A 23,230-nucleotide genomic window follows, 5' to 3' on the forward strand; every position below is an offset into this window, starting at 1 on the left:
AATCAAGGTCAGAATTAAATTCTTTAATACAAAAAAAAGTTTGTTTGTCGTCGTCGTTGTTGTTTTAAGATATATCTGTAATTTCTTTGTTTAAAAATAAATATGTACTAAGGAATATCTTGAAAAAATTCACTAGACACAATATGTAGTGTTAATATCTTTTTTCCCCGCAATTATTACAGATAAACAGTAGCACCAATAAATAAAATGATAACAAATATTAAAATTAAAAAGGAGAGAGATTCAAGATGTAGAATTTTCTATTTTTTCCTGTTTCTTCTTTTTACATATATAAAAAATTGTAGTGTCTATTTAATCCGAATCACACATATACATAAACATATATATATATACAAACACATAGCCAAATATATATATAGTATGTAGATGTATATCTAACCGTTGTCTCAATAGGAATGTGTAGGGGTAGGTGTTAGAGAAATTAATTAAATAACTGCCCATAACATGCTACTGACTCTGCCAACAATTGGGGAGAGACGGGATGGGACAACAGGAAGGTTAAATTTATACACAACCAGTACAAAAAAAAAAAAAAAAAAAAAAAAAAAGAAAAAAAAAGAAAAAAAAAAGGAGGTACGGCTTATAAATAGTTGAAATTAAATATTAACAAAGAATACTGAAAAATCCCTACTCTTTAATTAAATTATCTGTTTAATTTCTAATTTAAAAAGGGATATTAAATAAGTATATAAAACACTTTCTCTTCCCTCCCCCCATCGGAAGCCTCTGTCTTGCACACGATGCAGCATGAGTATTCTACATTGCAGATGCAAGCACCCACCCGTGTGTTTTCTCTCCTTCTGAAAGCCATCAGTCGGATGGGGAGATCCTAGTGGTTAGTAGTCGCTTGTTGTGAGTCTGTTTTTAGACTGTCTTGTCTTTTTGGAAGCTTTCCGTGTTGTACATTATCAGGCGTTGAAAATTCAATTGCAGATGATGTTTGGCAGCATTCTGACACAGACTGAGTACCTTTTTGATTATTATTATTATTAATAATAATTTTAATCACAGAACTAGATTATATATATCCACATAGATGTACAAACACACTTTCAGGGGTGTGTGTGTGTGTGCGCGCGTGTGTAAGGTGGGTTTCATGTACACCACAGCCTACACTGCAAATACACACATAGCCAAGAACCTCATGACACAGCTAAGGGACTCCAGCTGTCCTCACATTTGATTCCCCAGCCCAAGACATGGAAAAGGGGCCTGATATTTACAGTACGTCATTAAAAAAAAAAACCTGACGTTCTTAAGGGTCGTTCACACTGGGCACGCAAACTGAAGGCAGCAAAAGTTGCTTTCTTTTCTCCCCCCTTCAATCTTGGCATACATATATATTATTTTTTTATATATATATATGTATAAAAATAAATATATATATATAAAAAAGAGAGAAAAACACATACATACATACATACATTCATACACACAAATGCATACATTCACATACATACACACACACCCCCACTACTGTGTATATACTTCTGATTAATATCCCTTTCCAGAAATGTTCCATAAGCATCTTGGATGCTCTTGAGTGGCAGCTCTGTGCATGAAGAAAGCAGACAGTGCTGAACAACTGTGTGGCTATGCACCGGTCCCCATTCTTGCTTCAGCACACTGTAGACCTTGTGTCCTTCTGCAGCCACCAAGGGCGGGAAATCTAGACTCCTGTGATAATTCCTTGAACAGAAAGTCAGTGCGCATCAGCTGCCCACCATCCTTAAGTGAAGCCAGCATGACTCTCTGGCAAAGGTTCTACAGCGAATAAAGTCAACGCAAAATGTACACTGACATCCCATGTCCCGGCAAGGCAGGCAGGTTATGAGACGAGTAAGGGCGAAGGTTGGGGGAAGAGAGGGGAGGAGGAATCCTTGATCACGGAGATGGCCATTTCCTTGGCCTTTGACCCATCGCACCCTAGGATGCCGCTCTTTGGAACTCCCTGCCCATCCTCTCCATCACCTCTCCTCCCTGTCCCAGGCAAGGAGAAGGTGGTTTGTGGTACAGCACACTCTACAGAGAAACAGCGGAGGCCGCACAAGTCAGTTGGAGTTAAGAACTTTACACCCAGCGCTTCTACTCAAGTCCAGTCTTAGCTTGTTTCTTATGCCCCAAGTAGCCCGCTTGTGTCCACAGCAGTCGAGTATTATCCAGTGAAGACACCAATAACATTAGCAATGTTAAAAAAAATAATCAGTATATATATATATATATATTATATATATATGTGTGTGTGTGTGTGTGGTTAAGATATACATATATGTATATATAGATGTGGTTAAAATATATATACATATATATATATGTATATGCATGTATACACACATATATATGTATGCATGGGAAAACCCATCAAATACACCCCTATAAGTCTTCCTGGCTCTGTTATTTAGCAGCATAAAAAGAAAAATAAAATAAAACAGTTCAAAACCCAAAGGTGAATTCTGTGCGGCGGGTGCCTTGGGGAATGTTCCTTCCGGAGTCCATCGTCCGTACTGAAAGTGCTGTGCTCTACCGATCCTTCATTTTTAGGGTTCATTTGGATTAGTGTTTTGTTTGTTTTATTCTGTCCAGGCGAGAAATCAGGCTCCAGAAACAGGGCTGTTTCCCCTTCTTTTCCGCTGCTCACCGTCTCGGTTTTTCACATCTGTCGAAGAGGAGAAGGAAAGAAGAAAAGAGAACAGAACAGGGGTTAATGTTTGTGATGGGGGTGCAGCTAGGGCAGGGAAGGGAAGGAAGGGTGGTGACTAATGTGTTTAAGAGCACATGGTGTTAAGACATGGCATGACGTCACTGGTGGGGTGAAGTGCTGTGCAGATGGGGCAAATCAGCTGAGAATCTCGACCCCACAAATGAGTCAATGAATTCTATTCCCCCAGGCTCACCTAGACAGAGCAGGGGGGATATTCAAACAAGATTTTTGAGCAGAATCAGTGGCTTCTCACAGATAAGCTGAGTGTCTTGTTTGCATCTTTGCACACCATACACACAAATACACACGAACACAGAAAAACAAGGCTAAGCAGTGCATGCAGAGACACACCCTCAGCTCTCCACCTAGCCTCTTGTTTGGGCTGGAAGCAGTGCAGACAACAAGGCCCCATGCAGGCAAGAAGGTGAAAAGTAAGTGCTTTTCATTCCACTAGACACTGTGAGTTGGGGTTAGCACTAGAGAACAGCAGTGGCCTGAAGAAGCAGCGGGAGAAATGAGAATTTACCCTCCCCTGCAGGTCCCAATACTAATTCTACAAGAAAGAGCAAAAGGAACTTAAGCTTAACTAGCTTTTTATCTGGAAATTGATAAGCTAACCACTCCTATGACTCCTTCCCACTTTTCAGGCCAACACATCGCCTCTGGAAACCTCCCTTAGTGCCAATTATCCCATCATAGAGAGGGACTAGTAAGAGAAACTAGCAAACCCCTTCTGCTACCATGATTTCTTTGGTTTTTTGTTTCTCATTGTATTTATTACTATTTCTCACCCTTCAAACTCTGTGGGGTAATTATGAGTTACTCTGGACTTTGGGAAAAGGAACAGGGGGAAAAGGCCAAGACTAAGTCTGGTTTTACTTGCTAGGAGAAGTGCAACTCTGAAAGTCTCTCTATTATGGCCCCTCCATCCATTATTTCCCACTGAAATTACAGCACCCCAGAAAAATTCTCTGTATACAGAGCAGTTCCCATCACGCTGGCAGTGCCAATGCCTCTCTGGCTTGGACACAATGCATTTTCACACCCAAATAAAGCATTTGCTACTTGTAACAGCCTTAGCCACCTAGTCAATGGATGTCTCCTCTTTTCAAGACAGAGCCACAGAGGACCCTGGATCCCTCTCCCTTGTATTCTTCCCTTGAGCCACTGCCACTGCAATTCTGCAGGAACAGGAACAATCTCCTAGATCTCTGTGAAGGGGATCCAAGTTCAGAGTCACAGCCAAGTGCTCATTAGTGACCCCATTTCTATGTCTCCCTCTACACAGGTAGGATGATCCCACACCAGAGGTGCACACGTAGCTTGTGCGAGTCAAGACACCCCACTGAGTTCACCAAAGTGCTCAGGTGAGAGCCAGGAATCGGTTTCTTTACATGTCTGTGCCACAGATGGTGTGTGACAGACTCAGATGACACATGCACAACATGGATCTCTGAACAAACACTAACCCCACAGTGCCTTTATGTCTCCCACCTCACATCTGAAACAGGCACCTCTGCCTTCGCCCAGGGTCAGACTTAAACCTGCTGTATTCCATTCACAGTCCTGACTGCAGCCTCTCAAACCACAATTCTGGACAGGACATGGACAGGGAACTGTGAGCACAGTACAAAAACACAGAGTGCTCTCCCTGGCCTTTAGAAGAACAGAGGCAAAGGAGAATGTAGGCTCAGCCTTGAGGGAGGCTCGTAATGGCTTTCCTCATTTTGCACACAGCAGAGCATCTACAAGCCAAGGAAAATGGGCTTGGAAGACAGGGGTGGTCAAATCCTAGTCAGTTAAGGATTTGTCTTTGTCCAACAGTAGGCTCAGAGTTGCATACAGGTAAGGTACAGAGGGATACAGACCCTCCCCTGCCTAGCTCAGCAACATGAACTCCATTATGCTATTCTACGGTAAAGAATACCCGAGATACAAAGGGCCTGTCTCTGGGAGCCATCCCCATCCAAGTCCTGAGAGCACACCTGAAACAAACAGCTGCCCTCTGACACAGGGAAACTCTGTCCTCACCCCAGTCAGACTCTCTGCTCTCTGGCCCACGTAGGACAGAGAAAAGAAATAATCAAATAGCACTGGTGCCAGAAGTCAGCAGGAAGCAAGCTCCCCCCCTCTTTCTCTTTCTCTCTCTTTCTCTTTGTGTGTTTCATCCTTCAGGACACAAACCTGCAAGTGCGCTCGTTTAACTCAAGCTGCCTCGACTTGCAACGTGAGTCTGTGAATTTGCAGGAACATTTACAGGTCTGGGGATCTTGTACAAACAAGTGCTTTCTCCTCTCTGAGCAAGGCTCACAGTGACTGCAAAAAGGCAAAAGGAAAGATGTCTAAGCTACAGCGCTTCAGCAGAAAGAAAATACACATGCAACACCCTGAACATCAAAGCAATCCCCTTGCCCCCTCCCGCAGCCCCCATGCTGCCAACTGGAGTGCCATGGGCTGATGGATTTTCCAGCAGCACCTCAACAGCCCCAGGACAGCAACCCCTTGCATTAGCGCAGAGAAAGGAAACAGGCCTTCTGCACAGTATTCACAAATGCTGCATTGGATCCATTGGCTCAGGCCAGAGGGAGGAAGAAGGGGAAAGCAAGGATGGGAAGGTGAGAAGTCCCGGCCAGCTATTGACACATAAGTGAAATGAATTCTCTGAAGTGGACTATTGGAGTAGAAAGAGGCCAGCGGCTAAACGAGTTAAATACACAGGGTCTCTCCTCCCCTGGAAAGCAGCTGGGCTCCAGCACCACATGCTGACCCTGCAGCTGGCACTGCCCTCCTTTCTGTAAGCCCCATCCCAACCTCACCACCTAGGAGTCTCCTACGGAGGGGCCATGAATTTACAATGCAGAATTTTGTGAACCACCATGAGAGAGGCAGAGCGAAAGAGACAGAGAGAGACAAGCCACCAAATCCAGCAGAAAGAAAGAAAAAAAAAACAAAGCAGAGAGGCCACCCCTGGCTCCCCAGCACCCCCTCTCTGGCTTCCCACTGTCCCACCTCTCCTCTCCACCTGTGACTCCACCAGACACGCACGCACATGTGTACACGCACACACACACACACACACACACATGCATGGCAGATGCCAGCCTGCCTGTCACCAGTCACCATAGCAGTGAGGACACGAGACAAGTGGTGGAAAGCAGATGACAGAGTTACAACCAGAAGGCGTGAAGAGGTGCAGGGTTCTCGTCCGCCCACCACACTCTTGTGCCTTGGGACAATGGTCACTACTGATGAGTAGAGAGCCAAGCAAGCTAAAGCCACCTTTCCCTGAGATAGCCTTAGTGCCAGAGCAGTGCCACCACGAGTGCTGCCCCTGCAGGATCTGCAGCCCACCAGTGACTGGGAGGGGAGGGTGAGATTTGAGCGAGCAGCAAGCAGGCAGATTGCTTTGGGGAGAGGGAGGGAAGAGAGTCTACAAGCAGAGGACACAAACGTACAAGCTGAGTGGTTTGTACCGGCCTTTCTTGCGCTTTCTCTTTTGACCCTTCCCCCTTCCTCGTTTTGATTTTCTGGAAGAAAAACAAAAAAAAAAAAAAAAGAGAAAGAGAGAGAGGGGGAAAGAAAGGGAGAAATAGAGAGAAAACGGAAGAAAATGCAAGGAAGAAGGGAAAAAAAAATACAGCCATGTGCCTTGCTGGGAGGGGAGAAGCACATGAGGCAGGACTGCAGGACTGGAGGGTAAATCCCAGGGCTGAAGCACAGATCTCCATCTTGCACGCACATTCACCGGCTCCGGCGCTCCTGTCAGCTCTGCAACCAGCCTGCCCACAGCCAAGCCAACACCAGGGAACGCAGCAGAGACCACCTCCTGCAAGGCTGCTGCGAGCAGAGGCGGATCTGCTGGAGCCTCAGAGGGGCACCTGCCCCCTCCAGAGAGGGGCAGAGGGAAAGGGGCAGGGGTGAGAGGGGGAAGGAACAGAAAGCTTTGTGAAAGCATCACGCCACCGCGGTGAGTGCAGACAATCATTCCAGGCGACAAGCACAGGTGCACAACGACTGACAAAAGGCAACCTGAGTGAAAGGGCTCTCTTCAAGGAAGAGGAAACCACTCTGACCTGATGCACTGCACAGTACTGGGCCTAGGAGGGGGCAGCTGAGCTCCAATAGCTCTGCTGCAGGGTGGGTGGCAATCCCGCCTTGGGACAGGAGCACTCCACAGACAAAGGAAGAGATCTGATCTCTGAGGAGCTATCCAACCTGAAGGCTTTGCTTATCCACCTCACCTCCTGCCTGTGGTTCAGAGGAGTCCAGGAGACCTTACTTGGATGTTCATACCATCTCCTCTGGCAGCCTCTATTCTGAGTACTGAAGAGTAAAGAGGGGGAAGAGGATGGCCTGACCTAGTTATTTTACCCAGGAGATAATCAGCAAGCAGATTTCAGTTCTTCCCTCCTTTCTCTCCTGTCACTGTCCACATGGACCTGCCAGACAGACAAGCAGATGGAGCCAAGGTGCTGACTCCATTCTGAAAAATTCACCAGTTGCCTCTGATTCCTGGGCAGGGGCTGAGCAGGCAGGGGCTAGGATATGCAGTCCTGGACACTAACCATGGATCTCTGTGGGCCATTGAGAGCACAGGGAGCGAGGGAGGCTGGAGCCTGTACTGCTCCTTGAGCCACATTAGCACAGGAGCAAGGGAGAGACATGCAAGGAGAAGGCCCTAGGCAAAGCACCAGGGCTTGTCAGGCAAATGAGTCCCAGCTCTGAGGCAGTTCAGCAAAGGCTCCCTCGTTCCCTGGTGCAGCCCACCTCGGGAGAGAGCTGTCAAAGGGAATTGGAGGGACAGAAGAGAAAGCACCATGGGTGTCTCCTAGGCCCTGTTCAAGTCGTCTCACTGGAACGAGTGTCAGAGCATCAGCTCAATCCCAGCTCTGCCCTACATGTCAGGCAGGAGTCACAGGGAGACGGTGAGGGGAAGAAAATCAACCTGAAGGGAGGAGAGGGGTACCAATATAACAAGACTTTCAATCCGGCACAAATCAAAGCACACCAGTCTCTCCCCTCCCTTCCCTTCCTTCCCTGGGGAGTGCAGAACCAGCAATGAGCAGGCAAGGTGCTGTTAGAAGAGGAAAAGTGAATGCAACACAGTCTGAGCTGGCTGCTACACCCACACCCCATCCTCACCAGAGCTCATACAGACCAAACTCTCACACACCTTCAAACTACAGAGCCACACAGACCGACCGTCCCCGACACGGCCCTGTGCAGAGAGGACTGTTGGCTGCACGCAGTCTGATGCAGCCAGGAGCAGATTTCCAGGGGGAGGAGGAGAGGCTGGAAGGCAGCTAGAAACATACAACCACCAGGAGAGGGGTGAAAAAAGCTCTCTCTCTCCTGGTTTGCTCCCTCGGTCTCAGATTCAGCCTCATCTCCAAATATTCACTCCTTCCTCTCCAACTCCGCACCTCTAAATGGCAGAGCTGCTTTCCCAGCCATGCACAGTCCAGCTGATCCTCTCGCTCAGAGAGATCTTTCTTTTCAATGTTGTTTTGTATTTTATGCTCATCTCTGCAACTTCTGCAGGATTAGAGCTTATTTTTCTACTTTCCACAACCTTTTTACTTTGGAGAGGAAGAAAAGGGAAGGTTGTGACTTAACCTCCTTCAGGCCACTAAAGCAAACTCATCAGATTCAAAAACCCCTCAGGAAAGCCTTCACCGAGACCCAGCTAGGACATCCACCTCCCTTTACACCCTCCCAGGTCCCCACCCAAACAAAACCAGTGTCACGTCCTGCATGGCAATAGTCCTGCCTCCACCAGGCCTCTACTTCCACCTCTCCCTGTAGCCAGCAGAGCTCTACCAAAGCTGCTGTGAAAGAAGCCAGCAAGTACTCACTCAAGCAGCAAGAAAAAAATTAATAATAAAAGAAAGCCAGCAATTTGCAGTAACCAGAAACACCCCAGGAAGAGGGAAGGGGAGAACAGGGGCTGCACCTTGAATCCATTCCAGCAGGACAGACATGACAGGACTTCCCTGACTCAGGAAAAAGCATTAGGAATGACTGCCATGGCCATGGGTCATGCAAGGTCCATGTCTGGGGTATGAAGGAAGGACCATCAGATGCGGGTTTCTGTGACCACCTGGAATGGATTCAGAGCATCGCCCCATGCAGTACCATATGCCATTTCCTTCTTAAAGTGAGTATATCCAACCAAAGAAAAGGGCAAGGGGCAGTGGGGAGAGGAAATGCCAACCAACCACCAAAAGAGAAAGGAGGAAAAGCTTGTCACTTACTTTTCTTGTTTGTTTTTGACATCTTTCTTTGGTCTGTGGGGGAAGACAGAACAAAAGCCTCATTAGAAGAGAGCTTATCACATATACTTCTGGTATTATCCCCAGTTCCCACCAAGTCCAGGGAAGGTCATGTACAGGCAGCATTGCAGGATGCCCTTGGCACTGGTTAAGGGGCCCGACTCAAAGTGGTTTTGCTATCCTGTTGACCCTTGCTGGTAGCTAGGGCCAAAAGATCCCAGGATGCAGGCTAGCACTGTCCACCTGCGATAGCTAGAGATGGAAGAGCCCTGACAGCAGAGGGCTTCTTTTCCCAGGCTCAGCCGTCCCACTGCAGACCAACCAAGAAGGCTGCAGAAGCGTCTGAACAAGAGTCCCAACCCAACGGCAGAAAAAAAGAAAGGTTCAGAGTAAGTTTATTGCAAGAGGAGACAGTGCTGCTCCATTCTCACCTGCAGTCACATTTACTGTGCTGTAAGAAGCTCATGTGTGATATGTGCTGACTCTGATGGGGTTTAATTCTCATGATCTGGAATGAAAGAAACAGAAAGGGTCACTGCCTGTTCACTCTTCATGTTCACAGCCCCAAATCAGGCTGCTGTGCAGCAAAGCACTCATACCCCAGGTGCTCCTGGGAAGAGCAGGGCAGAGTTCGAGCTAGCTCTGAGGTTCTGAGGCCCCGTTCTCCCAGTCAGGGAAGGCCTTTGATCACCAGCGAGCGGCAACACCAGACTTGTGCCAAAGCTCTGTTTGCTCGTGCATGCCCAGTGCCAGCACTGGTGGACTGCCTTGGAGACAGGCATGGGAGAGGGTGTACCCCACAGCAAGGTCCTCAATGAGCCCTCCCTGGCTGATGATGGACATCCAGTCTGCTTGCACAGAAGCCATGCTTCAGTCTCACACAAAGGTCTCAAATGAAAATTCCAAATCCTTTTCCTTAAGTCACCATTCCTTCCCAGCTGACATCTCACTCTCTCAGTAACTTGACACACAAAACAAATCTGGAGATCTGTGTTTAAAAGAGTCCTGCAAAACCCAGACCCCAGCCCCAGGTATATCCAGGAAAGTTATTTAGAATCTATGGAATACTGTCACATTCTCTTAACCCAGAACATGGCTGGAAAATTAGCTCTAGAGATCCGCTTTATTGCCTCTGACCCTTTACAGGCATGCAGGCATATCAGTCAAGAACTGTAATTCAGCAAGGAATGGTAGGAAGAAAACCATCCCTAGCTAGTATGGCTGGAGCCTGCAAGTGGAAAAGCAGTATGGGGAACCATGAGAGGGCACAGGCAGGTTCTCCAACACAGTTCAAACACAGCCCAAAATTCAAGTAAAAGGACCTGCTGGTTAATCACTTAGCACTGAACATCTCTCATTTATATTAAAAATTCACAGCAATATTTACAGTGGCCATTCAAGAGGCTAAGGGACAAAAGTAGGTGAGGGAGCTATAGGTTATGGGTAATGGACACCAACACAATTTTGGACAAGAGCTGGGATCCAGTTTCACAGACAAGGGCAATAACTAAGCTCTCTAAAGCAATTTGAATCTCTCCCCCAAGGCCCAGCCTTTGCTATCATGGCCACCTTCAGCAGTCTCCAAACAAAGGAGGAAGAGCCCAGAGGCAGAAAGGCTTTTCCAGCTGACATAGAACAGTTTGTTTCATAGATCCCCTTTAACCCTTGCTGTGGCAGGATAGCTAAAGACCCAAATTCCCTGCTCTGTTGGTACAGGTTGACCTCACATGCCCTTCAGGAGAGAGAACTGACAGGTTCTCCCCTTTTGCCCTACTCAGCTGCCTTCAGAACAACAGCTGTGTGTAGAGTTAGAGGTGGTGCAAGGGTCCAAGGAGTATCTTCTTTAGAAACTGGGAGATAACACCATCAGAAATGCTCCTCTACATTCTCTAAGCACAAAGTGCTCCTTTGCAGAAACTCTTCTTTGCATGCTCCTACCTACTGTATTTGGGCAGGAGCCAAAACACAGACTCTCCTCTTAGCCTTAAATAGACACAGGCAACTCATCTTTTAACCCTGTGTGGTGTAACAGAGCACCAGGGTCAGAAGAAAGGGTCCCTGGGGTAGGTTGCACTTCCTCTGAATTAGCTGGGAGCTGGGGCTTGGGGTGGCTGTGATGGCTGTCTTGCTTCCTTCCAACCAAGCATGGCAGATTGCAAGCTGGACCCTCACCTCCATTGTGACGTTGTACACATCCACAGGGACACATTCTAGGCCCTCATCGCCGCAGCAACCCGCACATCTCATCAGAGGCACACAGGATGGCTTGAATATGTACTCCACCTCATCAGGGTACTCCTGGAAAATGTCCACCAGGGTCTCAATAGTCCTGCAGAAGCTGCGCTCGTAGACTTCCAGGAATTTGATAACTAAAAGAGGAATGGAGGGAATAAGTTAATGCAAACTTAGCTCAAGAATGTCTAGGGCTTCACCCCTTAAAGTGAGCCAGACAGTTGCAACACAACTACCCTATGCTCTTCACTACCAGTCTTGCAGGCCTAAATCCATTCTCTGGGCTCTACATACACACACATCAAGTGGGAAGGGAAAAAGACAATCTCCTCCTACAGCTGCTTAAGGGCAAGATGGACAAGAGAGCTCACTGCCTTCCTTGTACCATGATGCATGCCACAGGTGATTCTGTCCCAAACCTCTTCTCTGCTATTCCCCATACTGCTGGTGTGCAGCCACTAAGAGTATCAGCTCAGCCAAAAAAACCCTGAAGCTGCAGCAGATAATCTACACTCTGGACTAAGGCCCTTCACTGGTTTGCCCTTTACTCCTTTTCAAAACAGTCAGTGGATGCCCCAGTGGTTTTAAAGCCAGAAGCATCCTTTGTACAGACCTCAGTGCACAGACACTCCTAAGAGCAAGCAGAGGCTCTGAACCATGGAGCTATGCATCTTCACCCTTCCTGTCATCTACCTCCTTTGGCCATGCAGAACATCCACCTCAGGAGGCCACCAGGGAACCATGACAGCATCCACTACAAGTCACAGCCTCTGTGTCTCCACACTGACCACTTTCCCAGACCGAGGAACCAAGCCACCCACTGAAAGATTCAAAGTAGGCTCACAGCACCCCCAGGATTAACCAGACTATATATTTGGCTACTGAACCACAATGAGACAGTGTGGGAGGGGGAACAGGGTGGATCTGCCATTATCCCATGCCTTCCCTACAAATGGAGCAAACACTAACCGCTTGCGATCTGCACTGATTTCACAAGTATTTCTCAATGTTTCCCAGTCTCTTGCCAAAGCTTCATTTTGCTGCTTGGTCAAGGGTTGGAGAGATTTAAAGAGATGAGAGATAGTATAGATAAGTACACACACAAACCCCAGGTGCTAGTATAGTACTGCAAACAGTGAGTACCTGGAGCCCTCCAGGCCTCCCAGCTCTAGCACCACACTGGCAACAGAGGATGTCTCACATGAAGCAGAGGGTAAGAATATGCACAAGGAGATAGTACCTGCCCCATGCTGTTATGCACTATAATGATCCACCTGTACAGTATGCAGAGTCCTCCAGCACCAAGGTTGATAACTCAGAGTGATAAGAGCAAACTGCTTGCATCATGGAAAATAATGGTCTCCAGTAAGCGCTTCTAAAGTGCCCTGAACTTGTGACAAACTGGCATAAAGGTTACTTTGCCACAAAAATGCAAAAGCTGCAGGGCTTGGAGCGCAAAGCCCGCAGTTAATTGTTGAAAGTTAATTCTAGGTCATGCGGGGCTGACAGTGCCATAGTGCTGAAGTGCTGAGAGCGGGTACAAGAGGGGAGGAGCTTCCCTCCAAGGAGTCTGAAGTGTCAGAGAGCGTGAGCAGCTATTAAAAGAGAAAGTGGCTTGTGAAAGGGAAATGTAGCCTGGCAGGCATGGACTGCTTGTTGGTATTCCTTGTCTAGAAGACAACGTTTCTGTTCCTTGTTCCTTCCCTTCCTCTTCCCTCCTCCCGTAACTGCCGTATGTCTCCTGTCTGTTCTCCTATCTTGTCTGGGACTGCCTCCTTCTCCTCCTTCTTCTTGTTTCCCTTTGGAGTGACCTCAGTCACCGCTTATGTTCCAACAAGTTGAACAATTTAATTCGTGGGAAATTCTGCGGGCACAGAGATAGTCGCTGAACTGCACTGTTGATTATTCACACTGTGCCAGACACAGGATCTGAGAACTCTGGCAGTAAAGACATAGTTCAGGATCAAAATGCTTACAAACCTACGTCAAGGGGAGGGACAGAAAGTAAGAGGGAGGGAAAGCAGCAGTTACCTATGCAGATCAAATGCTGCTCGCCACACCAGTCTGAGGCATAAAGGAGGCAGAAAACAAGAGTAGAAAAGTGTAGTGAAACTGACCGGCATCTCTCATGCTTTCCTAAATATTGCCTTATCCAGGCATTTGGATTACACCAGAGAAACCAGACTACAGAACAGGCCCCAGAACACCCTATTCAACTTCTTACAGGGCCTTTACTTTCACAGCTACACCCTGACAACAATACTTGAGATCTGAAAGATTTGACAGGACTAAATTGTTCACATGAAGAATTTGGGAGTTTCTACATTTACTTTAACACATGATGGTTTTCCAAAGACTGAATCAGCCTCTGAAAAGGAACCAGGGAATCTTTCCCTAGCTGCCAGTCAGAAAATCCTGCCACAAAAGGCACATTGCCTTATTTTGCTGGACACAGAGCATTCACATGGAGACTGCACAACACTCCATAGTTCATTTGCACAGTTACCACCCAAACCAAACCAGAGCACGTGACTGAGGTACAGTCAACCTCAAAGCAAAGCCCTGCCCCTTCTACCATACCTACACTTACTCCTATGTACTGGGAGGCATACTGCACACTTTGCTGATTCTGCCTGCGCTTCCTTTCCACTGGTTGTGTCACAAATGGAAGAAGGTCTCCTTCATGGGGAAGCACAGGAAGGTCACTGAAGGACTAACACCACTAGGTCTGCTCCCTTCCTGCAATCTGGGCTTCAGCCCACATTAGATGCTAATCCCACAATTAAATCACACTCCTACCCTGCAAAACACCTCCAGATTTGAGTCAGAGGTTCTTTGTTGTGAATGGAGGTGGAAGGAAGGTTAAAACACAGACAGGACCCACACTAACTCTTCAAAGCAGGGTTTAAGTTCAAATTTGGAGCAGTTGAGTGAGACCATGCTGGACTAGAAAAGGAGAAGTCTCTGATCATTTTGCCTCTCTCCCCATCAACAGCTTAGCAGCAATACAAACACACTGTTATTTTGAAAATAAAAGTGCAGCCACAAGTGATGGTGGTTTCCTTTATTTATACCAGAAAATCTTTTCCTGTGAAACAAAAGAGTGTTTGTCTGACTCCTCTACAACTTCCTGTGCCACAAAACATGTGGAAGCCTCTCTTGAGCTCAAAAGGGTAGGGGCTGAAGCTAAAATAACAGTCTCCAACCAGAGTAAGTCCATCCCAAATAAAAACCTGTCACAGTTTGACATCACAGAGAAAGCATAAAATGGCCAAAGACACAAACCCACCTTTCAGCCCAAGCCCCTAAGAGCTTCAGAGGAAGGAACTACAGGACCATCCTTGGGTAACAGAGGCCCATCGTGATCTCCTCTTCACAGAGGAAAAACTGAGGTATAGAGAGAAGACTTCTAAGTTCGAACCACAGGACAGAAGTAGAGCCAAGAGTCCTGACTTTTATTTAACAGAAGTATCTACACTGCAGAACCTGAAATAGCACCAGACAATAACACTGAAGTCTCACCACTTACACTGCCAGACCAGCTTCTCCTGCAATCCCATCAACCTTCTTGTGACAGAAGTTAATTCTGTTTGATTCTTTCCCTCCCCAGGAGGGATTTGTTGGGCACAAAAAATGGCACAGATGAGGACACTAGCTCTTTTCTACCAACAGCAGAGAACTGGTTACCAAAATAAGCCTCACAGCAGGCTCCATCTTGATCCCTCTGGAGTCACTGAACCTTCTTCTGTTGACTTCAGCAGGAGCAAGGGTCAAGCGCAACAGGAGGCAGTCCACCAGCAAATCAGAAAATTTGCCAGCACAAAATGGACACCTATCCCAAGCAGAGCCTGCCACAAACCTCTGGCAACACACATGGAGTCTGTCACACCAATAAAGTTACAGAAATTGAAACTGACTGCTACGAAAAAAAAAAAGCCAATCTGGGCCCACAGTGCTGGAGCCCTCTGCTGACCTCTGGCTGGAATAACGCTGAAGGTCACAGCCCGTGGGGACCCTGCAAGGCATCTGCCAGACCCTGCCATGCAACAAGTGATCTGCTCTGCTATACAGGTAAGGAAAACACGGTCAGGATGGTCTTAAAGCATATGATGATCACCTCAGCCTGAAGGTTTCAAAGTCCACAGCCCTTTTATCCCACTGCTGAACTGAGGACTGCGGACAGAAGCCAACCTCCTGACACGCACAGCGCTTCACTAAACAGGGAGCTTGCAGGAGATATCTCTGACTAACCCAGGGGCTGGCTGCCTTCTGGTCTACATTTACTTGCATGAACCAATGAGGCAGGGGACACTGTCACATGCTGGCCTTTGGGCAACCGGAAAGACACAAGATCACAGCAGCTGCAGAGATACCACCTTGTTTCCCCACCAGGCAATGGTCCTGTCCATACTGGACAACCAGGAACCAATAACTGGAACCCATCAGAACCTAACAGAACCCTAGAGTGCCATTCCCTGAATCTGCAAAGTCTGCCAGCCCTAACCAGAATAAAAAGGTGTATTTTTCAAGCCTGGCTCTTGACAGCGCTTAGTAATCTCCTAACTACAGGGATACCTGTGACTGCTGGGAGGCATGAGCCCAGAAAATCATCCTGAACTGCCCCTTTCTCCTTCTCTTCCTCAGAGACCTACCATCTGGGGGCTGCTTCGGCCTTTGTTCACGGATCAGCCCTGGTCACCCAGCCGGGCATCACCAGCACCGCTGGGAAAGAGGCGGGCAACAAAATTTGACAAATCCCTTCCTACAGCACTGTGGCGAATCCCCAGCAAACTGCGTGCCACTACTCAGCTCTTTGTGCGCGCCCGTGTGTGTGTAGATATATATATATATATATATATATATATAAATGAGCGTGCGTATGTGCACCGGCGCACGCACGCAGTTTCACTCTGAGTTGCGGTAAGCCAGGGGCGGGCTGGGCCAGCCCTGCTGCCCGCCCTGGCACCGCGGCCGCCCCGGCGCCCGGCCTCACGGCCACCCCCGGCCCCGCGGCCCGGCCCGGGCCCGCGGCGTGGGGCGGGGGCGCTGCGGCCGCCACCAAGGGGTTGATGGCGGCGGCGCCTCCCGCCGGCAGCCCCCGGTCCCGCTCCCCGGGAGGTGGCGGTGTTGGCCATCGGCGGCTCCGGGGGCTCCTTCCCCCCAGCCCCCGGCTGTCCCCGCCCGCCGGGAAGCCGCCCAGCGCTTACCTTCATTGGGTTTCCGCTCCCCATCCCCCAGGGCAGGCGCAGCCTTCGACAACTGCAAAGACAACAGAAAATCGGTCACAACGCGGAACCGTGACGCGGTCCCGCGGCGCGGGCGGTCCCGGGTAGGGTCCCCGGCGGTGCCGGTCCCGTCGCCCCGCCGGGCAGGGGGCGGAGGGAGCCCCGGCGGGAGAGGGCGCCCCCGAGGCCGAGCCACTGCCCCCGGCTGGCACAGAGGGACCTTTTGTTCCCCCGTCCCCCAGAGCAGCCGAGAGGGGCAGGGGCGGGACGGCTCCGGGCCGGGAGACGGGGCTGGCAAGGCGGTGTGCCGGGCCCGAGAGACGCCCCAAAGGGAGAAGCGCGTCCCCGGGGAGCTGCTGTCATTGACCGCGGGCAAACAACGGGAGCAAATGCGAGCCCGGCGGAGAGAAGTAACGGGGGGACCTGCAGCTGCCGCCGACACCGACCGACGGACCCGGGCATCGCTTCTCCCCGTAAAGGTGAATCTGGCCCGGGAGGGCAGAGAGGGGAGAAAGGCAGCCAGGCACGGAAGGGCATCGCTCCCCTCTCAATGTCACAGATGTCTGTCACCCGGCAGTGGTGGCCACGGAGGTGTCGGCATCTGGCCGGGTGTCAGGGCGATTAACTGTGACAGCACCACTTTGCCGACGGACGCCGCTAAACCGCCCGGGTTTTCTCCCTCTCTGATGGAAGCGAGGGCGACGCTCGCCCTCACCTACTGGTCCCAGTCCCCAGCCCCTGCGTGGATCCCATTCCTGCGCTCCACAGCTTCCCCAGGGCCAAAACCGAAAAGCTCTGCAGTCATTCCTGCTGCCTTTTGGGACTAAGGACATTTCCAAAGCACTGATGCAGGCAGGAGTGGTGACAGGTAACCCACCCCCAAAATGGTACGGAGAAATATTACACCACTTTACTAAGGAAGTCCATTTAATTCCAGGTGAAACAAGAACGCCAGTCTTCCTGCTCTTCGTGAGGGCTTTAGCTCTGACGTAACTTTCCAACCAAGTCAAGCTTCCCCCTGCTGTTCTGTTCTGAACCAAAATGGAAAAAGCCAAGCTTTCTTCACTTCTCCGAGCTATGTTGCCACCTGTGTGATGCCATCCACCCCAGAACCTGCTGCCTTTCAGCAGAGGCCCATAAGAAGCACAGGGGTCCATACAAAATACTGCTTTGTCAGCAATATGCTGTGCTCAGGCTTAGAAAAAGGCCCTCTGATGTTGCAGCTGAAGACAGAACTGAATTAAGGCCAAGTCTACCCCAAGCTCACAACAGGAATCTGCCAGCTATGGTCTTCTAAGCAGTCCTGTGCACAGGGCAGCACCACCATCCAAGCAGCCGAAAATGTCAGCTTTTAAAAGGAGGGGGCAAGAGAGCCAGCTAGAAGCCCCTCTCCCAGACATTCCTTTGTGTCTGTGTGTAGTTCCCTTTGTCTAAGGTCCCCCTGACCGAACTTGTTTCTCATTTCAATCAAAGTCTTTCTATACCTGGGCAAAACTCAGCAGCCCAGACCTGAGCTGCCCCATGTGTGGATCTGTTTCTTCTCTGGGGAGGAGGGGGGCTGTGTGCCCAGTCTCAGTGCTGTGACAACACTTTAAAAAGCAGGTTCCTAGAAACAGTTTCATTCCTGAAGTGTGAAGGTCACTGCAACAGCACAAACAAAATGGAGGCAGCGGAGGCTGCAGCGGCCTTCCAAAGCCACTCAGTGCCTGACAATCTCTGGGTAAAAAGAAAACCGCATCAAGGGCAGGAAAGCCTCAATCTGCTATGGCACAGGAAGAGGATCACGAGCCAAGTCAGTTCATTCAAGTCACAACGCCCCCAAGACTTTTCACAGAGAGATTTCTGGTTCACACACAAAATGACCATGACAGACTAAGCAAAATCAGTTTGGAGACACCTTGAGGGTCATTTTTACCCATCCATTCTCTATGCAAAACTACCCAGCCAGCTGCTAAGCCCACCGCCTCCTCATGCGCAAGCACACAGGCTGCACAAATGATGAGAAGCAGAAGCAAGCCACACACAAGCTTTCACTACTCACCTGTGCCTAGCCAGCACCTCACCCTGCCCCTGATGTAGTGGAGCAGGAGCCAGAACACTCTCGCAGTGCTCACCTGGACCTGGGATGTGATCTGACCCCAAAGATGGGAAACAAGATCAGTGCAAAGTGGGCATAGTGCTTCTGAGCTTTCCCAGGGGAACTCTCAGCAGAAACTAGAAAGGTTTCCCAGAACTATCAGTAACAGGCTCTCTGCTCACTATTCCAAGTAATTTTTCTGCCCTTTCAGCAGTGTCTTTTACCTGTGCCTAGAGCCCTCAAAGCACGTCCACTAGAACAGCAGGTGAGGCAGGGCCTTGTGCCTCACTTCAAAACAGTCTGCTAATATCAGACATGGGGAACCAAAAACATTCCTCAGGACAAGCAGGCCAACTGTGCCCTTCGGTAGGAGCCTGAAGGTCATGCTCTCCTCTGCTGGCTTTTGGCATTACCCAATGGTTCTGTAACACAATTTCCTTCCAATAGATTTTCAGCATTTCACAGTAATGTGGAAGCAACCCCTGGCCTGGCCTTGAGAGTAGGATAAATGAGCCCAGAAATGGGGCTGACAGAGGAAGCTCCTTTCTGTGCTCTTTTGCAGGTTGTAGCAAATGCACATCCCTCCCTCTGTGGGGTAAAACCTTCTCTAACAAATAAATTCACTTCACACCATCCACATGTCTGTACCTTCCCTGCCTCCCTTCTCCCCCCATCCCTGTCCAAAGCAAGCTTTGCTCTGAAGGGAGAGAAAAGGTTAATCAAGTCATTCCTCTCTAACCATCACCCCCCTCACCACCACCACCACCAGCACTCTTTTTCTCCCTTCCCCTCCCCCTAATCTGTGCAGGCTCATTAAAAGAGCTTTGTAACTGTTTAGGACTGGAACAAACAATCCATCCACTTTGAGAGGGACTCTGGGACAGGAGTTAAGGCACTTTTCGTCTTAGGCACTAGAAATTCTCAGCGTTTTCTGCTTAGGAGAGGGGGGGAATGGGACTCACTCGCTCCTTCTCCATTGTACAAGCAGACTGAGGTCAGTAATCCTGAAAGCTGCCTGCACAGCCAAGGACCTCTGACAGAACAGACAGGAGAATGGATTTGGGGTTGCTCAGGAATCAGTGAGCCCCTCAGACATCCCTCTCCCCTGCTCCCAAAGGAGTGCTCCTCTTTCCAGCCATCTTCAGAGCACAGGAACGGCTCTGGGGAAGGTGACCTGCTGTGTCCCAGCTGCCAAAGGGCTGTGGAAGCAGGTTCTGGTGGCTCCCCACGGTGGTGCGGTGCAGAGGCACAGCAAAGGCAGGCAGCCTGGTGGGTGTGTGATCATTAACAGTCTAGTCACAGGCGTGTTCTCCCTCCCTCGGTGTCTGATCACTGCCTCTTCCCCATGGCAATACAGCTAGTATATCCAGGTCCCTCTGCTGTGATGGGCAGGAGGGGAAGAGCTCCCAGACCATCATGAGGAGTGACCTGTCACCAGGCTGGAGCAAGACCCACAGATAAAGGAAGATGGGGAATAACCACCTGTCCCCCATTCTCTAGGAAAGGGAGGACTGGAAGGGGACAGCAATGCAACCCTCTCCAATCCCATGCTGTGTGAGGACTGTGCACACCACTCAGCACAATCAATCAGCTGGGAGGGTGGCACTGCAAAAGTGCCTTTCCTTCCCTAGCCTGCATGGAAAGGCTATCACCACCACTTGTGGCATCAGTGCTGCCCAGACACGACCGTGAAACAATTTCCCACCATCTAAGTCTTGCTGCAGGAGCAACCATAACAACCAACTCAGTAAGGAGCCATCCCTCTGAACCCTCACCAGAGGAGCGCGGTGATTCCTTCATCCCTTCTCCTTTACTTCCAGGAAAGCTCCCTGACACGTGCTGGACCCTGCTTCCCCAACTCAGACACTGTCAGGGCTTTTATTTAATGCTCGCTTATGTGCCTGGCTAGCTAGCTAGATCAGCCTGACAGCCAGATAAATACTATCATCAAAGCACAAACCCTAGTCCTGTGCGAAGAGTCATGCCTCCTGCCATGCTCAGAGTCATCACCAAGCTGCCTATGTGAGATCTGCTGGTATTCCTAACGTTCCCATCACTGCGGTGCCCGGACAACCAACGGACAAATAAGGACAGAACCCAAGGGCAGATCTCACCGTCCATCTGCCTGAGCACTTACATAGCCCACAGCACCCAGGTACTGAACCTCTAGCTATCCGTCATGTCTGTCCCTGCAACACTTCCTCCTAAACTCCTGTAATCCTTCCCTACCATTTTTTTCCATCACTACATTGTTTTCTCATCTGCACTATCCTCCAGCCTAGGAGAAAAGGCAGCATAAGGTTTTTATGAGGACAGATAGATCTCGGCTCTACCTGATCCGCCGTTTCCTCTTCTGGGGAAGAGGAAGGGGAGGGGAAAAGGAACAAGGGGAGGGTTAAAGGGTGTTATCACTGGACACCAATACAGACTTGCCCATACTATAAGTGGAGAACAGATGCTACTGTACAATTTTACTGAGGAGTTGGGAGGCAAAGAAACTCCTATTCTGGGTGACGGTGGAAAAACTCCTGGAGAGCAGAAACAATTGTCCCACCAGCCAAATCTGGCAGGAAGGCAGCAGGGAGCTGCTCTGTGCCACACTCAAGTGAGAGTGCGCCTCAGTTCCCATCGAGCACAGCCGAGCACAGCCTAGTGTGCGGCTGTCACTGGATAAAGTAGAGATACAACAGGCTAGAAACAAAGCGTGCAGTGCTTGCATGACTTCAGTTACAGCTGAAATGGCTCCTAATTGGGGAGTTGCCTTCCAGCATCGGTGCTGAACAAACAATGTGAATAACTGATTAGTTTGCAAGAGACGTTTATTTTCACGATTGTGGGAGATGATCTGGCCTGTGCTCTCTCCAAGTGCCAAGCAGAAATGGCAGGAGAGAACGAACCTGTTAAAACCTTTAAAACGTAATCCATGCCTGCCTTGCGAACAGACACTTTCACGTGGGCACTCTGTCTAAACCCCTTAATATCTCTTGGCAACACAGCCCTCCTAACTCTTTAGAAAACAGATGTACAGGACAGGTTTGCAAAGAAAGCTGCCCTTCTTTTTTCTAAAAAAAAAGGAAAGGAGGAAGAGTTGGTTTCTAATTCCTCAAGAATGACAATGAGGTAAAAGTGACTGAAGAGGAAGAGAAAAATCCTTGGATTTGTAATCTCGGTGCAGGAGATCTATATTTTGATTTTTTTTTTTCCAATCTGGAAGAAATTCTGGATCCATTTTGTCCTCTTTGATCTCTTATTTGTTTTTCCAGCTAGGCATTTTGAACTCCACACGGCGGCACGAACCCGAGCTGGGACCCAAGGCAAATATCGCCGAAGCAGCCTTTTGCAATGTCAGGAGACCCGAGGCTGATGCAAGAAGGCAGCGCGCTGCCTCCCTGCCCCGCGCCCGGCCCCGGCCCCGGCGGGACCCCACGGCCGCGCCGCGCCGGGGCGCGCTCGTGTGCGCGGGCACTCGGCAGGCGCTGCCGCTGCCCCGGGCCCCGCGGAGCGGCGGGCAGCGCTGTCCCCCCGCTGCAGCACCGCACGCACACGTGTCCGTGCCGCGGGCACCCACCCGCACCCGGCGCCAGCGCCGCGGCCGCACCGCGCCGAGCAGGTGGGAGGCAAAGGGGGGCCGCGAAAAGACAAAAAAAGGGGAAAAGTATTGTCGGCCGTCTGCCTTCCCTCCCCCTCCGCTACGCGGGGCACAAAAGCCCCCGTCCCGCCGCTTACCTCCGCGCTCTGCAGATAGAGCAGCGCCGCCAGCCCCCAGCGGATCCAAGTGAGCAGAAAGTTCATGGTTGCCGGCGCACGCCGCGAAGCGGGGCCCGCCGTGCTCCGCCTCGCCGCCGCCGCCCCGCTGCCGCTGCCGCCGCCGCCCCGCCGCGCTCTCGTCCGCTCCTCCTCCGTGCCCGCTGCCGCCTCCTGGGGTGCCGCCGGCCGGGTACTGCGAAGGGTTGCGGGGTAAGGGGGGTTCCTCTTCGGGGTCTCCGGTTTCACCCCTCCATAAGCCCGGCTCTCCGCCGGCCCCCGCTGCTGCTTTCCGTGGACGCTCCGCCGGGCCGAGCGCAGGCTCCGCGGCCGCCCTGCCGCCGCCCGGCCCCCGCCGCCGGGCAGTCCGAGCTCCACAGCGGCGCCCGTCCGCGGCGCTCTCCCCGCGTCGGGGCAGGCAGGCACCCGCGCCGCGCTCGCTCGGATTCGCGCACTCACGGCAAAGTTTGCGCGGAAACTTTCAATGCATCTCTTTTCCTGCGCCCCGTCTGCGCGGCGGCTGCCTCCGGCGGCTCCCCGAGCCGGGGTCGCCTCCCCGGGAGAAAGGGGCTGATTCCGCCGCCCCTCGGCCCGACCCCTCTCCGCAAATCGGGGTGGTGGTGGCGGAAAGGACGAATAGAGCGTTTTCCTCCTGTCCTCTCCGTTACTGTCTCTCCCTCTCTCTGTCCACCGCTTAAAAAAAAATCAGAATAGTAATATATAAAAAAAAAAAAATCCAAGCTGGATAGAGAGGGAGGGAACTGGGGCGTGGGAAGGCTCTGTAGGAAAGGGAGGAAAAAAAATCCCAGCGGATCAAAGTATAGGTGGGGAAAAAATAAATTAAACGAGAGGATAAAGCAAGACGGCAAGCTAGCAGCAGGTCCCGGTGCCCGGGGAGGGCTGCTCCTGTGGCGCGCTGTCCCCCGCCGGCGCGGCGTGCGCTCCGAGCCCCCGGCGC

The 23,230-nt window shown here is 50.4% G+C and overlaps 1 protein-coding gene across 7 annotated transcripts; it reads right to left on the reverse strand.

The window, feature by feature from the left end:
• Positions 1 to 2: 2 nt before the first annotated feature.
• Positions 3 to 22,976, reverse strand: VEGFA (vascular endothelial growth factor A). 7 transcript variants are annotated; one of them, XM_074537238.1, is made up of 8 exons: positions 22,255 to 22,976; positions 16,434 to 16,485; positions 11,167 to 11,363; positions 9,426 to 9,502; positions 8,977 to 9,009; positions 6,178 to 6,249; positions 4,907 to 5,038; positions 3 to 2,677 (listed from the first exon to the last, which is right to left on the reverse strand). In XM_074537238.1, the coding sequence occupies exons 1-8, from the start codon at positions 22,318 to 22,320 to the stop codon at positions 2,656 to 2,658; spliced, it is 651 nt and encodes a 216-aa protein (XP_074393339.1). In that variant the 5' UTR covers positions 22,321 to 22,976; the 3' UTR covers positions 3 to 2,655. The 7 variants fall into 7 exon arrangements, with proteins under 7 accessions (XP_074393339.1, XP_074393341.1, XP_074393342.1 ...); XM_074537240.1 differs by lacking the exon at positions 6,178 to 6,249; XM_074537241.1 differs by lacking the exon at positions 4,907 to 5,038.
• Between the last annotated feature and the right edge of the window lie 254 nt (positions 22,977 to 23,230).

This window comes from Zonotrichia albicollis, chromosome 3 (genome assembly GCF_047830755.1).
Source record: "Zonotrichia albicollis isolate bZonAlb1 chromosome 3, bZonAlb1.hap1, whole genome shotgun sequence".
Lineage (NCBI taxonomy): Eukaryota > Metazoa > Chordata > Aves > Passeriformes > Passerellidae > Zonotrichia > Zonotrichia albicollis.

Excerpts from the sequence above, each read along its gene's own strand:
- VEGFA (XM_074537238.1), bottom strand. The coding sequence starts at position 22,320 with ATGAACTTTCTGCTCACTTGGATCCGCTGGGGGCTGGCGGCGCTGCTC. Across the intron at positions 6,250-8,976 it reads GTCAAAAACAAACAAGAAAA|AAAATCAAAACGAGGAAGGG; the intron begins GTAAGTGACAAG and ends TTTTTCTTCCAG. Across the intron at positions 2,678-4,906 it reads TTAAACGAGCGCACTTGCAG|ATGTGAAAAACCGAGACGGT; the intron begins GTTTGTGTCCTG and ends CCTCTTCGACAG.